Source organism: Salvelinus alpinus, chromosome 33 (genome assembly GCF_045679555.1).
Source record: "Salvelinus alpinus chromosome 33, SLU_Salpinus.1, whole genome shotgun sequence".
Lineage (NCBI taxonomy): Eukaryota > Metazoa > Chordata > Actinopteri > Salmoniformes > Salmonidae > Salvelinus > Salvelinus alpinus.
In genome coordinates, this window is record NC_092118.1 from 28,475,681 (window position 1) to 28,488,780 (window position 13,100).

Genomic DNA, 13,100 nt, shown 5'->3' on the forward strand with positions numbered 1-13,100 from the left:
GCTGGGCACTGCAGGGCCTGGGTTAACCTCTACATCACCAGAGGAACAGAGGAGGAGTAGGATAAGGGTACAGCTAAAGGCTATAAGAACTGGTCGTCTAGTTCGGAACAGAGAGTAAAAGGAGAAGGTTTCTGGGCACGGTAGAATAGATTCAAGGCATAATGTACAGACAAAGGTATGGTAGGATGTGAATACAGTGGAGGTAAACCTATGCATTGAGTGACAATGAGAGAGATATTGTCTCTAGAAACAACATTTAAATTCAGGTGAGGTCACCGCATGTGTGGGCGGTGGAACTAAAGGGAGAGCCTCTAAGGCGTATTGAACAGGGCTAGAGGCTCTACAATGAAATAAGGCAATAATTACTAACCAAAACAGCGATGGACAAGGCATATTTACATTAGGGAGAGGCATGCATAGCTGAGTGATCATTGGGTCCAGTGAGTAGCTGGGCGAGCTGGAGACACGGCGATTCAGACAGCTAGCGGGCCGGGGCTAACAGAAGGGCCTTAGAGGGATGTCGTGTCGGGAGAAGTCAGTTGTAGCCCCTTCGTACAGTTACGTCGGCAGATCAGTCGTGATGGATCAGCAGGGCTCCGTGTAGTAAAAGGGTCCAGGCCAATTGGCAAAATAGGTATAGTAGCCCCCCCTGATGGACTTCTTCAGCTAACAGTCCGGTGTGCTCTAGACAGCTAGCGGGCCGCGGCTAGCAGATGGGCATTCAGGGGACGTTGCGACGGGGGAGCCAGTTGAAAAACTCCCTCGGCGGATTACGTCGGTAGTTCAGTCGTGAAGAATCGGCGGGGCTCCGTATCGGCAATAAAAAGGGGTCCAGGCCAATTGGCAAAATAGGTATTGTAGCCAAAGGAGTGGCTGATGGACCTCTTCAGCTAGCCGGGAAATGGGCCTAGCATAGGCTATCTCCAGGCTAATTGGTGCTTGCTTCAGGACAGCTAGCTAGCTGCGATGATCCAGTTGAAGAGGTTCAGAGCTTGCAGTAGGAATCCGGGGATATGGAGAATAAGAAGTCCGATACACTCTGGGTTGAATCGCGTTGTGCAGACTGGCAGGAGTTGTCCGAGCTAAAGGTTAGCTGATGACCACTAGCAGTGGCTAGCTGACTACTAGCTAGTAGCTAGTTAGCTGGCTAGCTTCTGTTGGGGTTCCGGTTCTGAAGTTAAAAAAATAGAAGATCCATACCACATTGGGTGAGATGGGTTGCAGGAGAGTATGTTGAAGTTGGGGTTAAGAAAAATATTTTAAAAAATATGCGAAGAAAAAAATATATAAATAGATATATACCTGGGACAAGACAAGACGAAGACAAAAGACGCCTGACTGCTACGCCATTTTACAATAGTGATGACATGTAATTATAGTAAAACATAGCTAAATCACTACAAACATGTTGTATGCAAAGTCTATCTAAAAAGTGAATTTATATACTTTGTAAAACATTTTCTGTTATTATAACAATAATTTGTGATGCTGTAGAGCTTTGGTGGGTGTTGCCGTGCCATTAGGTGGATGCCATTACGTTGCTTACTTTGTGGATGGGATGCTAGCATTTCTATAAACTTGGTTCCTGATGTATGTTTTAGATAACATGTGGGGAGACTACCTGGAGAAAGGTCAGATCTTGGAGAAGGCAGGTCTGCCCTCAGTAGACGTCCACGGGGCTGTGGAGAGCGTCGGCCTGTACGTCTCAGCTGACATCGCTACCTCCTTCACACTCCTGGTGGGAATCTTCTTTCCCTCCGCCACAGGTAAGACCTGGCAACCCAGAGCCATAACTGGCAACACCAGACCAATAAACCAGCTGGCAACCCAGAGACATTTTTGTTCACTGATTGGTTGAGTCAACATTCTGAGAGTTGTCAGTAACTGATGTGTCCTTCATGTCCCTGTACTGTAGGTATCATGGCAGGCTCCAACAGATCAGGAGATCTGAAAGATGCTCAGAAGTCCATCCCTATTGGAACCATCTTGGCTATAACCACTACTACCCTTGTCTGTATCCTTTCATGGAGTCAATAGTCAAATCAAATCAACATTTATTTGTCACTTGCACAGGATACAGCAGGTGTACAGTACAGTGAAATGCCTACTTGCAAGCTCTTCCTCATCCATGTCAATAGGCAGTGTTCTCCCCAAGTTGTTCAATGTCTAGATACATCCATCTTCCATACTGCATGTGTTTCTGTGTGTTCCTTAACATCCTGCCGTCAGATTTCAGCTCTGTGGTTCTGTTTGGGGCCTGTATTGAAGGAGCGGTCCTAAGGGACAAGTAAGTGAACTTGTCTGTAGCATTAGGCCACATCTTTGACATCACAAGATACATTCAAGTCCAGACAATAGCCTGTCTGCTTCTCAACAACATACAGTACAAGCTTGTAATTATATTTGTTGGCATGGCAAAGAACTTCAGATGCTGTGTTTGTTGGTATTGATAATGGCCCCGCTAACAGGTCCATGTCCTCTCCTGTCCTGTAGGTTTGGGGATGCAGTCAGTAAGAACCTGGTTGTGGGGACTCTGTCCTGGCCCTCCCCCTGGGTCATCGTGATTGGCTCCTTCTTCTCCACCGTGGGGGCGGGACTACAGTCCCTGACCGGCGCCCCTCGTCTCCTACAGGCCATCGCCAAGGACAACATCATCCCCTTCCTCAGGGTAGGACCAGCCACCTTGGCAGGTAGCCTAGCGGTTAAGAGCATTGTGTCAGTAACCGAAAGGTTGCTGGTTCAAATCCCAGAGCCGACTAGGTAAAACATATGCCCATGTGCTCTTGAGCAAGGCACTAACCCTAATTGCTCCTGTAAGTTGCTCTGGATAAGAGTGTCTGCTCAAATGTAAAAAAATCATACACTGGCTATCAGTGCCCTTCCTTATGTCTTTGTGGGTGGAGCTGTATTGTACATACACACTGTGTACTTTCTATACAATGCACTAGATGCTAGTGGCCTGAAAAACACAGCCATAATTCAAGGTTTCTCTAGCTGCCACCACTGTTTGTACACATTGCTTGATACATTGCTCGGCTCTATGCCCGTGTGTGCTCACAGTGGCCCTACTATTAGATACATTATGATACACAACTAAAAACTACAGTGAACAAGATAGTTGTGGTTGTCTTTGCTTACTCATTTGAATGAAGCTGAACATAGGAGTTCATTTGCATTCCCACATGTAAATTATTGTTGGTAACAGAGGATTAGCTATATAAAAAGGACATCCTGTAACCCTGTTCTAGGATCAGCTTAAGCGACCATGAAAATTCTGGTTAAAAAAAATACAGTTAAACTGGCCTAGGACCAGTACTTAGAGACCCAATGCACCAGTTTTTCAATCAATAACAAATAATTTCTCGGTAACAATTAAGTACCTTACAATAATAGTTTTCCATTAAAAGCAACAAAAATAGATTTTTTAGCAAAAACATTTTTCTCAAGCAAGAATTTAGCCAGGACTGTCTGGGAGTGGTCCAAATGGGGAGGGGAAAACTGAAAACTAGCTGTTATTGGCAGAGAGGTTGGAACTCTATTTGTTATTGGTCTATTAAAGTTAGTTCACCTTATTTCAGTTTATGTGATAAAACAAGCACACGTATAGTGTAGAGAATCATTGTACCATCTAAACCGTTGTGAAATATATTTTCCATAACCAAACATATATTGTATTTTCAGCTTTTTGAAGCTGGTGTACAAAACTGAAAGTAGAAAGTAGAAACTTAAGAACTGGAAGCATAGAAATTAGCGCACATAGAACACATTTACCGCTTGTTAGATTTGCTTTCAATGTGAATGACGGATCTATAACTCACATTTCTATGTGAATTTAGTCGGGTCGCCCAAAAGGTTACATATTACAACTTTAACCAATTTACTGCCTGGTGATGTCACCAGACAAGCCGACACTCCCGCCCATGCAAACCTGCTGATTAGGAGGTCCTGTGTAGATTGTATTTTCAACCAGTAACTATCAGGAAATAACACTGATCAAATGTTTTCACATACCACCTTTACAGTGTTAGTTTCATCAGCTGTTGTACAATCTGATATGAAACACAGGGGGAAACTTAATTTTGACTGCACTGGGCCTTTAAGGCCACTCAATCCATAATTGATCGGTCCCATTGGCTACAATACAATACAACAATCAACCAGAAACAAAACAAATAAAAAACAAACCATCACAAAAAAAAAGAATGTATTTATAAAGTGTATATATATTCTTTTTTCTGGTGCAGGTGTTTGGTCATGGCAAGGCCAATGGGGAGCCAACCTGGGCACTGTTACTGACAGGGCTCATCGCTGAGCTGGGCATCCTCATAGCCTCTCTGGACATGGTGGCACCCATCCTCTCCATGTGAGTCACACACACACGAAACAGACTAAACACACACATATGTACACATCAAACATTATAATTTAAGCGCAGGAAAATAGGGATTATTTCAAATCATATTGTGGGTGAACTTGCTGATCTTGGGGCCTCCTGAGTGGTGCAGAAGTCTAAGGCACTGCATCGCAGTGCTAGCTGTGCCACTAGAGATTCTAGGTCGCAGCCGGCTGTGACCGGGAGACCCATGTGGTGGCGCACAATTGGCCCAGCATTGTCCGGGTTAGGGGAGGGTTTGGCCGGCAGGGATGTCCTTGTCCCGTTGCGCCCTAGCGACTCCTGTGGCGGGCCGGACGCAATGCACACTGACACGGTCGCCAGGCTTCCAGGTCAAGTGGGCATCGTGTCAAGAAGCAGTGCGGCTTGGTTGGGTTGTGTTTCGGAGGACGCACGGCTCTCGACCTTCGCCTCTCCCGAGTCCGTACGGGAGTTGCAGCGATGAGACAAGACTGTAACTACCAATTGGATACCACAAAATTGTGAAGAAAAAGGGGTAAAAAATAAAAAATTAATTGCTGAACTTACTCCCATCAGCCAAAGTCATGTAGCTTACATGGGAGGAAACAGACTCTTGATGACTTCCCTTCTCAAACACTGCTAATAAACCAGAAACCATTTTAAACCATAAACATCTCACAGATGTTTAAAAACCATTATGGTCCTCCGAGGAGTAGTTTGGGCGGCAGGTAGCCTAGCGGGGCCAGTAACTGAAAGGCTGCTGGTTCAAATCCCTGAGCTGACTAGGTAAATGATCTGTTGATGTGCCCTTGAGCAAGGCACTTAACCCAAATTGCTGCTGTAAGTCACTCTGAATAAGAGTGTCTGCTAAAATATACTTTAATCAAATCACTTGCATTTTAACAACCACTTCACAAGTGAAACACCTCATTCCAGCCAGGTACTCTGTACACAATCAGCACAAGTGGCTTTGTGTGGAAGGTCGCCAAGTGCAGTGGTTCACAAACTGTGGGTCCAGTTATTTTATATATATATTGTGGCAAACCTCTTCAAGGTTAGGAGCTTTTGTAACAAATTAAGTGGGAAAACTGTCACCAAAATCACCCCAGAATGAGAGTTATTTCGAACAGGACAGTACCTGTGTGTTTGTTTCTCCGTCCTGGTCCACCCAGGCCGCAGGCAAGGTCAAGGATAGCAGGGTACACGAATCGGGTTCTCGGTAGGTCTCGGTAGGTCCAGGTCCAAACGCCAACAGGTAAGTCCAAAACAGTCCAGCTCATACACGGTAAATCCAGCCAATATATATTGTTTCTTTCTCTATGGTTCACAAATTGAATTGTAGTTTTGGCAGTCGGCCATTTTGTGATCTGTAGTTCTGATCGGGGTGGCCATTTTAGTGATCGGGCAGAGCCCGTTTATTAGTTCTGTTCTCACATATCTGCCATTTATCACTCGACCCCCTTCTTTGCCACACATCTCCCACCATTGATCCGGCCCCCTAGGTCGGGCTACCGCAGCAAAATATGCGTGCATGCGGGATAACCCATCCACATTTCCCATTTCCTTCCCTGCTCTGTGTTTCAAGTCAAAGTGAAATGGTTGGAGACTCAAAAACCACCGCATCACCCGAGCGTTCTTCTCTTTATCCTTATGCATCCAGGTTAGTGGGGCATGGTCACTGATGAGGGTGAAGTGGCGCCCCAGCAGGTAGTATTTCTGGCTTTCTAGAGCCCACTTTACTGCCAGGACCTCTTTTTCAATGACTGAGTAGTTGGTTTCCCATGGTTCCAGCTTCCTGCTTAAAAACAGGATGGGGTGTTCCACCCCTTCTACCTCTTGGGATAGCACTGCTCCCAAGCCGACCTCTGAGGCATCCGTCTGAACCACAAACTCTCTCTCAAAGTCTGGTACCACCAGCACTGGATTACAGCAGAGAGCCTCCTGTAATGTCCTAAATGCGGGTTAGTGCTGGTGGTAATAAAGGTGAAATAAAAATGTGACTCTTCGATCACTCCAACTGCCAACATTTTCTCCGTCTCTGCTCTAATCGCAGCCTGTCAAGCCTCGGGTACCTGATATGGCCTCATGCTCACTTTTCTCCCTGGTAGGGAAACGATATCATGAGCCGTAACCTCAGTTCGGCCGGGTACCTTTGTAAGTCGCTCGTAAATGTAAAACACATCTCTGTTTTTCTGGATCAGGGTCTTTGCTTCCTGTAGTTGTGCTGGGGACAGAGTAGGTGAAATATTTACTTCGGCTGTCTCCTGAGTGTGTGTGGGGGGTATGTGACCATTAGTGTTTCTCTCTCTCTCCATGCTTTTAACAGGTTTATGTGATAGATCTGTTCCTGGGGCCGTCAACCTGGCTGTCAGACCCGATAATTAACTTCTCCTATTCTCTCCAGTACTTCATATGGTCCTTTCCATGTGGCTAGTAGTTTGCACTCTACCGTGGGGATCAGCACTAACACTTTATCTCCCGGTTGAAATTCCCTCAGGGTAGCCTGCCGGTTATAAGTGTGCCGCTGGTGCTCTTGTGCTTGTCTCATGTGCTCTCTGACGATGGGCATGACTGTGGCTATCCTGTTTTGCATTGCCGTGATGGATTGGTGCTCCCAGGTTTCCCGGGCGATGTCGTAGATTCCCCTGGGGTGCCTCCCATATACCAGCTCAAAGGGGGAAAACCCCAGCGAGGTTTGAGGAACCTCTCTAATGGCAAACATCAGATACGGCAACATGCAATCCCAGTTTTTCCCATTCTTATCGATTACCTTCCTGAGCATTGACTTCAGGGTACGGTTGAATCTCTCAACCAGCCCGTCCGTCTGAGGATGGTAAACCGATGTCCTCAACTGTTTCACCGGCCACAATTTACAAAGGTCCGCCATAAGGCGGGACATAAAGGGGGTCACCTGGTCAGTAAGGATCTCCTTTGGAACCTCTACCCTGGTGAACAAGAGCACTAATTCCTTGGCAATCTTTTTTGAAGCCATCGTTCGAAGGGGAATGGCTTCTGGGTAGCGAGTGGCATAATCTAGAATGACCAGAATGTATTGGTACCCTCTGGCAGATTTGGGTAGTTGGCCCACTATATCCGTCGCTATCCTCTCAAATGGCGTTTCAATTATGGGGAGTGGCACTAACGGGCTTCTAACAGCTAGTCGGGGAGCTGTTAACTGGCACTCCAGGCACTCTCCACAATGCTGAGCCACTTCAGCCTGAATTCCTGGCCAGTAAAACCTCCTTACAATCCGGTCTCGGGTTTTATCGATACCAAGGTGTCCACCCAGAATGTGCCCATGAGCTAGATCCAGTACTGTCCTCCGGTACCGGGTGGGGACCAACAACTCTTCCACCACATCAACCCCTATTTTTGAGACTCTGTACACCAAACCCTTTTTCATGATGAAGTGGGGAAACTATTAGGCATCATCCCATCATTTATAGGAGTACCATCTACGACCTGCACATCTGCTCTGGCTTGCTGCAGGGTTGGATCCTGGTTTTGGGCCGTCCCAAAATTAGTCAAGGACCCTGCCAGGTCTGCTGGTTCTAGATAATCGTCCTCTGGATTCAGATCGACCCCAGCCCCACTAGTACCGGGCTGTTTGTTATCAACGGGGTCTGCCACTTCTTCCTCATCCTCCCCTACTAGCACCTGTGAGGTTGGCCCCTGGGAGACCTCTTTTCTTGGCTTTGGTTGAAGGCCACATGCTACTTCCTGCTTGGTCAGGGTTGTTGGCTTCTCAAATATGCCGTTCTTTTGGCCTAACTTCGCAAGTTAGGAAAGTATCTACCCAATATTACATCATATGGCATCTTTGGGACCACGCCAACCTCATAATCCAGCAGACCGTCCTCGGTTTGTATGCTCACTAAGGCTGTGGGGTACAGACGGGTATCCCCATGAATGCACGTAACACTGATATCCTGACTTGTATCCAGTTTATGAGTCGGCACTAGGTTTGCAACGACCAGGGTTAGCACACTGCCGGAATCCAGCAGTGCTTCAACCTCTTTCCCTTCAACCTTCACCCTGCTCATATGTTTGTTTCTTGATCTTTCAAGTACAGTGGTACAGATTGTCTCGACAATCTCGGCGGATGAATGGGTCTCCGGTCGCAACCATTTCCGTGCCAGGTGAATCAAGACGAACATCTGTGTTCGGGGGGGTTGTCCAGGTCGGTAGGACCACTGGTGGAAGCGGTGTGCCCTCACGGTATTGGTCACTCCCAGTCTAGTCAGAATCTCTCCCTTTAGTTTATCGTAATGCTGTGCATCTTTCAACTCCAGGTCGAAATACGCTTTTTGAGCGTCCCCTGCCAGGTATGGTGCCAGAAGCCCTGCCCGCATTCTCCACCACGTGTGGCAAACCTCTTCAAGGTTAGGAACGTTTGTCACAAATTAAGTGGGAAACTGTCACCAAAATCACCCCAGAATGAGAGTTCTTTCGAACAGGACAGTACCTGTGTGTTTGTTTCTCCATCCTGGTCCACCCAGGCCGCAGGCAGGGTCAAGGATAGCAGGGTTCGGTACACGAATCGGGTTCTCGGTAGGTCCAGGTCCAAACGCCAACAGGTAAGTCCAAAACAGTCCAGCTCATTCACGGTAAGTCCAGCCAATATATATATTGTTTCTTTCTCTATGGTTCACAGATCCTTCCAGCCCTCTCTCTCTCTTCCTGGTTTGTCTTGACCCTTTATCTGTGGGTCGGCCACACCTTCTGAGGGTTCCCCTTGCTTCTGGGAATTGTAGTTTTGGCAGTCGGCCATTTTGTGATCTGTAGTTCTGATCGGGGTGGTCATTTTAGTGATCGGGCAGAGCCCCTTTTATTAGTTCTGCTCTCACATATCTTCCATTTATCACTCGACCCCCTTCTTTGCCACAATATATATGTTAAGGAACTCAGTCCGGCTTTTAACTTACTGTTGAAAGTTATAATAGTAGAATGCACAAGGTAAAATTTTGAAATTGGGTAGTGCATCATCAGTATTCCTCTTGTCATGTCAGTCATTGAATACCTTAGACAGCTATTTATAACGTGTCAGAAATGTCCAGATCAACTAGCCCATTTCAGTTATTGTTTTTTTAGCTAGGTTTTTTTAGCCCATAGATTTTGTAGTAATGTTCGAGTCACACAAATATCACATGAATACACATTAGACATGGCATAATGTATAGAACTGCAGGAAATAAGCTTTAAACCTGAAAAATATTCTCTACGCCAACAAGAGGGGTGTGAACAGTTTGTGTCATGAACAGTGCTTGTGCCCATAGAAATAGACGTTGCGCACGTGCGGGATGTTCCTCAATGCTGGAATGGGGGCCTGAGAAAGTTTGGGAACCCCTGACCTAGTGCACTTTCTTGTGTTTCTGTGTTTTGCCATCAGTTGAGATGTATTTTAGCAGACTACCAGGCCTATACATCCTGCAACAAGTACATAACTGCAAAATTAATATATTGGAATATATTAATATATATAATATATATATTTAAATGACTAAATCGGTTTGGACTGAATTACATTTTTTGGTGTGTGATTTTTTTCCTACAGGTTCTTCTTGATGTGCTATCTGTTTGTGAACTTAGCCTGTGCTGTGCAGACTTTACTACGGACACCAAACTGGAGGCCTAGGTTTAAATATTACCACTGGTAAGTACAGTACAGGTGTGTGGCTGTGTATCCGTGCATACTGTATGTGAGCGATGTAACACTAATTTGTATATGCGTGGGTACACTTTCACTCCATTTGAATAATCACCTTTGCTTTCTCAGGTGACATATTGGGAAGCTTATCAAAATATCCTGTTGACTGACTGGAGGACTTTATGCAGACTCCAGCTAGAGAGGCATTTTGTTCTCTGGTGTTCTGATGTTAACCTAGAAAGAAGGTAATTCACTGTAATAAGCTTCAGTAGCTGAACAAGTATAGCACCTGTCGTGGAAATTCACCACTCGAACTCAGTGTAAAGGAATCAATCTTTATTATCATGACCGGAGAGGTTCACATTCTCAATCCAAGTTTGATGAAAACTCTGAAAAGGGCTTCCACTCTCAGTCCTTTTATAGTGCTATACAAATAAGTTATATAAGCATGATTTACATTATTCATTATTAACATTGGTTCCTGCATGTGACTGACGAGGCTTCTTCTCTCAAAGCTGGGACCTTGAAACTGAGATACTCCTTTTGGTTCCCAGAACAATGTTCTGGGCGTTCTGCCAATTGGTCTGAGGAGGAAGTCACAGTCACCTGCACAAGCCAAGATAGAGTAAGAGGCGATGCTGTTTACAATTCAATGCTAGCTCTTCAGACAACAACATTTTCCCTCACATTCCCTCCTTTTATCACTTTGTGAGAATTATTGTTACATTTTAAGGTAGGTATTAGATTATGGCTTAAACTATCAAAGGAGGTTCTATCAAAATACGTCTATTACAGTAAGCGGAATCAACACATAAAACCAGACACTTTATCCTTTCAAACCCCTTCACTCTGCGTTGTAAAATCTAAAATACACACACATACACAAGGGATCTGTAGATCCAGAGGTAAATAAATCTCTAAAGGTTTAATCATTGTTTCCATAGCTCTTACCACAATCGGGTTGCATTGACCTGTTCTGTATTAACTGTCCCTGGGACATCAACTAGTAAAAATATAAAACCTGTTGTTTAACAAATCCCCTAGGGCCTTCAAAAAGTTGGTGCTGACTTATCAGCTCAATATTCGATACTAAAACATTTTCTTGGATCTACTCCAATTCCGGACAGTGTTCCTCGTAATGGAAAAAGTTGGTTTTAGATGACATTACCTTCTTATTTAAATCACTGGTATATTCAAACTATCGAATTGAGTAATAATAATTGAAAATTGTCAAAAACATATCTTATTCAATTATTCATACCTCTGCCCCAAATGTTCCTACAGTGTTCCTTACAGCCTGTTTGAGTTTAGTGAGTACCACTCACTGTTACTGCCGGCTTATCTATTGGTTCACAGGAAGCTTATCTTTAACCTAAACACCAGATGGCAGCCTCTAATATAATATCAGTCCCATTGCTCAATTCCCCTGTCAGTCATGTGACCTTGTATTGAAACATTTATTTCTTCAAATTACTAAGATATTGCATTATTAGACTGCTATTTGAAAGCCACTAATATTACCATTCACATACTGTCAACACATTAAATGTGACATCGACTGACAGACCATGAGTACCATGAATCTTTCCATTTTACTATCATTATGACTGTCTTTATTTACCTATGCTAGTCTCCATATCAGTTTCCTTCAACTAGGACCCCTCTACTCTTCCCAATAGGAAAAACCTTCTCAATCACTACTGCTAATACACACGGATCACTCTCAAACAATGCTCTGCTTTTACCCCTATTGTAAGGTTTAAAAACAAACAAAACAAACATGATAACTTTCTCCTTATTGGAAGGTATTGTTTGCATTTTAGTCTACCCTAACAATGTTACTCTATATTTATTAACCATTTCTGTTGGATATTCACTGTCTGCTTCACACTCATTAAATGTCTATTATTTTGAGAGGAATATGTAATGCGCCGAAATTATAAAATAGGCTTTATATCCCAGACCCTTAAGACAGTCATACTCATCAGAACACTGAGGCTTTATTTCTCAGACCCTTAACCTGTCTAGCCCCTTAACCTGTCTAGCCCCCCCACATTCCACTGAAAAGGCAGCGCGCGAAATTCAAAAAATATTTTCACACATTAACAAGTCCAATACAGCAAATGAAAGATAAACATCTTGTGAATCCAGCCAACATGTCCGATTTTTAAAAATGTTTTACAGCGAAAACACCACGTATATTTATGTTAGCTCACCACCAAATACAAAAAAAGCACAGACATTTCTTTCACAGCACAGGTAGCTTGCACAAAACTGACCAAATAGAGATAGAATTAGTCACTAACCAGGAAACAACTTCATCAGATGACAGTCTTATAACATGTTATACAATAAATCTATGTTTTGTTCGAAAAATGTGCATATTTCAGGTATAAATCATAGTTTTACATTGCAGCTACAATCACAAATAGCACCGAAGCAGCTAGAACAATTACAGAGACCAACGTGAAATACCTAAATACTCATCATAAAACATTTATGAAAAATACATGGTGTACAGCAAATGAAAGACAAACATCTTGTGAATCCAGCCAATATTTCAGATTTTAAGTGTTTTACAGCGAAAACACAATATAGCATTATATTAGCTTACTACAATAGCCAACCACACAACCGCATTCATTCAACGCAAAGGTAGCGACAGCGAAAAAAACAGCAAAAGATATACATTTATTCACTAACCTTCACAATCTTCATCAGATGACAGTCCTATAACATCATATTACACAATACATATATGGTTTGTTCGAAAATGTGCATATTTAGAGCTGAAATCCGTGGTTATACATTGTGAAAACGTAGCAACTTTTTCCCAGAATCTCCGGATATATTTCTGACACTCACCTAATCTGACCAAATAACTCATCATAAACTTTACAAAAAAATACATGTTGTACAGCAAATGAAAGATACACTAGTTCTTAATGCAATCGCCGTGTTAGAATTCTAAAAATAACTTTAGTACGACATACAGCTTACGTTATAGCGAGACAGCGCCTGCAATGAGGGCAGAAAATAGTACTAAACATTTTCCACAGAAATACGAAATAACATCAAATGGTTCCTACTTTTGCTGAG

The 13,100-nt window shown here is 43.8% G+C and overlaps 1 protein-coding gene across 2 annotated transcripts in view; it reads left to right on the forward strand.

Annotated features, from left to right (window-relative positions):
* The window catches only part of LOC139563278 (solute carrier family 12 member 4-like), a 63,804-nt gene that overhangs the window by 37,424 nt on the left and 13,280 nt on the right, over positions 1–13,100 (forward strand). For both annotated transcript variants that reach the window (XM_071381821.1, XM_071381822.1), the window contains exons 9-14: positions 1,602–1,766; positions 1,916–2,014; positions 2,230–2,287; positions 2,494–2,668; positions 4,245–4,363; positions 9,909–10,007. In XM_071381821.1, the coding sequence (XP_071237922.1) occupies positions 1,602–1,766; positions 1,916–2,014; positions 2,230–2,287; positions 2,494–2,668; positions 4,245–4,363; positions 9,909–10,007 (715 nt within the window). The remainder of the gene's footprint in view (positions 1–1,601; positions 1,767–1,915; positions 2,015–2,229; positions 2,288–2,493; positions 2,669–4,244; positions 4,364–9,908; positions 10,008–13,100) is intronic.